Raw genomic sequence first — 3,311 nt, 5'->3', positions numbered from 1 at the left:
TCAGTGCAATGTTTGCCTTCCTCCCTACCCCACCTTCCTCTCCTGCAGCAGTTGCTCTGTTCCTGCCACCCTCTCCTGGTGACCGCAGTGCCCTCCCCAGCTCCTCCCTCCTCTGCCCTGAGCTTTCCTTTCACATCACCTGCTTCACATGCTAACCGTCCCACCTCCCTCTCCCACCCCACAATTTCCACTGCCCTCCTCCCCTGCACATCTCACTCCTCCCCACTGAATCCTTCCCACTGCAGGGAGCTGCTGAGGAGCCACATGGTCCATCCCTGCATTCTCCAAGCACTGACTGCCCATCCACTCTGACCACAGCCAGGGCCACATCCCACTGCCTGCCCAGCGTCCATCCATGGAGGTGAGCACCGTGTCCCCATCTCCTGCCTCACCCACTGAAGGGGATGATCTGTGTGAGACAGATGTCACCGATGTGGCCATACACAGTGTGACCTTGCTTATCTGCCTCTGTGGGCTGGCTGGCAACGGGGCTGTGCTCTTGCTCCTCAGCCTGAAAAAGGGTAATCGTTACTTCTTTTACATGGCTTTCATTGACTTTCTCTTCCTCCTCTTTGCAGTCCCCTCTACCTTCCTCTTCCTGGTGGAGGACGTGTCCTGCTCCCCTGTCATACCCTTGATGTACGTGAGTTTCCTTTTCCAGCTCTCAGTGGTCCCCTACTACAGGGCACTGGTGTCTCAAAGGACTGCGCAGTCTATGCAAAAGCTCTGCAAGCTCTGCTGCGGCTGCCACCTTCCTGAGCACCTGATGTGGGTGGTGGGAAGTGTCCAATACTGGGCCTTCTTTGCTCTCTTTGCTGTCATTCCCACACTGACATTCCTGTGCCCATCACACCAGCAGGAGCTCTGCCGGGCAGCTCTCATCTCCATATACACCATCGCCCTGCTCCTCTTTGTTGTACCCGTGGTCACTTCCCGCACAATCGTCCTCATGAAGGCCAAGTGGGGCTCCCAGCAGCAGCAACCCAAGAGGCGCGACATCGTTATCCTCATCACTGTGCTCTTCACTCTCTTTCTCAGCCTCTGGAATTTCCTGAAGCAGCTTGGTTACCTCACTGTGCCCTTCCAGGTTGTTTTCCTGCTCAACTGCATCCACAGCAGCATCAAACCCTTCATCTACTTCTTGGCAGGGCAATGCTGGTGGCCCTGCTCAATGGGGTCACTCTGGCTCTCCCTCCAGAGGGTCTTGGAGCAGCAGAAAAAAAAAAAAAAAAACGCAGAAATAAGTCTCGCACAGAAACAGTAGTCTGAGCCTGTTGATCCCTTCCACTGCTCTGCTGAAGGACCTTGGCACAAAGCCTGAGGGTTTCCTTGAGTCACCTGATGAATCAATATCCAGAGGATCACCCTCCCCATGGTGCTGTACTCATGCAGGAGAAGGGACCAGTGGCATTGTCTTGTGTGATTTTTGTGGAATGCTCTGCAGGGAGCACATTGGAGCATGGCTTTCTTCCTCCCTCCTGGATCCACATGGCTCCAAGCAGTGCAGCTGGGCTCAGTGCTGTTCCCCAGCTCTATTCCCCATGCAATTACCCTCATGGCCTTGGCCCCAGGGAATGAACTCCATCTCCTTTGGCTCAGCAGATGAGTTCCATGGTGTTTTCAGAGAGCTCTTGCCTGCAAAGAATGGGACACCTTAATCCCTGGGGCCACACCAAGCATGGGGTGGCAGTGATTTCCCAAATCCCTGCAGGGCTGATGCCTCTGGATGGCAGGAGAGGGGTTGGGATCACCGGGAGCATCCTTCCCCTTCTGTCCAGCAGAGCCAGCCCTGCATTCCCAGCTGATGGGAAGGGACACCAGGTAGGGCTGCAGAGCTGGGGAGGGACAGCAACATTCCCTTATCCTTTCCGTGGGAATGTCTCACATTCTTCAATTCCAGAACTGAAAATTTCTGAGTAAAATGCAGGGTCGATGGTGAACTCCACTGAACTGCTGTGCCTGTATCCAGAAAGTACATGGAATATGGAAATTTCCATCACCAGATGCTTGGACCATTGAATTGCACAGAGATTATGGGGTTGTGCTGCTCTTCTGCAGAATGGGGCCACCCATCAGTGTCCAGGGAAGCCCTTGAGCACCTCCATCCTGAACCTGGCCACCCTCAGGAGGAGCTGCACAGCCACTCTGCACAGCAGCTCCAGCCACAGCCCAGCCTCTCCTGATCTTTGTCATTCTGTAACCACCCCTCAATCAGATTTGGATTCATGGTTTTGGTTTCTTTCCACTGTGGTAGTCCCAGCCTCTGAATCTGTTGAATAAACAACATCTAGGCTTCACTGCCGAGCCTGTCCCTGTTAAACAGTGTCCAGAATGGCTCATTTCCTTCTTTTATCCCATTCTAAAGCCTCTGGCTGCTCTGGGAGCAAGGCAGGTCCCTGTCTCATACCAGAGCCATTCCTAAGGCACGTGCCTGCAATGGCTGGGATGATGTTGGCAGTGCCAAGAGCTCCTGATTCCTCCTGGGAGAGACCTGGGCAGCAGCCACATCTCTTGCTCAGGGGGAATATGGCCCTCCTTTTCCCACTGCCTTAAATCCAGGGGAAAGCAATGTGCCACTGCTTCTGGAAAGGGAAGTGAGAGTGAAAGCAGTGGATGGAGTCAGGCTTTGGAGACACACATGAGAGAGATTTGACATCTGAAAGGGTTTTTCTCTCCCATCTCCTATTTTCCTGCCATTTGGAAAGCAGAAACTTTCCACAGTGGAACCTCTTATCCAGGAAATGACATTTCAGCCAGGATGTTTCTCCCAAGGCAAGTGCAGAAGGATCATGATCCTCCAATGTACTTTTTCTGCTTCCCAGCACCTTCCTTGTCTCTAGTGTCACCCAGACCACTCCTCACCTGAGCTTCTATTCAAAAGAGCAACGATTTCAAACCAAAAGTTTTCCTGGGTCTCCTTACCCATGGCAGAAGGAGAGATGGAATGAGATGATAGCTAAGGTTCCTTCCAAGACAAACAATTCCATGAGGATTCCTCAGGTCATCCAGCAACCACACCAGCCTGGAGTTCCCCTGCTGCACACAGCACCAGACTGACAGAGCTCAAGGAGCATTTGGACAATGCTCTCAGGCACAGGCTGGGATTGCTGGGATGTCCTAAGCAGGGCCAGGAACTGAATTCAATGATCTTTGTGGCTCCCTTCCAACTCTGGATATTTTATGGTTCTATTTTATGATGCCTCTCTTTCATGATTATTCCACTTGATGACGACTCCACTGTGTTGTCCCTATGCCCTGGCTCTGGCACTAAAGCCTCAAAAGCCCTGGGAAGGCAACACTACCAGAGGGGG

The 3,311-nt window shown here is 52.8% G+C and overlaps 1 protein-coding gene across 1 annotated transcript; it reads left to right on the top strand.

The window, feature by feature from the left end:
• Positions 1-355: 355 nt before the first annotated feature.
• On the top strand, positions 356-2,095 carry LOC102071446 (mas-related G-protein coupled receptor member D-like). The gene is made up of 2 exons (XM_074542194.1): positions 356-1,149; positions 2,059-2,095. Exons 1-2 carry the CDS (start codon positions 356-358, stop codon positions 2,093-2,095), a joined length of 831 nt encoding a protein of 276 aa, XP_074398295.1.
• The last annotated feature ends 1,216 nt before the right edge of the window (positions 2,096-3,311 follow it).

The sequence above is a fragment of the Zonotrichia albicollis genome, chromosome 6, assembly GCF_047830755.1.
Source record: "Zonotrichia albicollis isolate bZonAlb1 chromosome 6, bZonAlb1.hap1, whole genome shotgun sequence".
Taxonomy (NCBI): Eukaryota; Metazoa; Chordata; class Aves; order Passeriformes; family Passerellidae; genus Zonotrichia; species Zonotrichia albicollis.
Note: the sequence above shows the minus strand (reverse complement) of the source record. Positions and strands in the feature narration are given on the sequence as shown.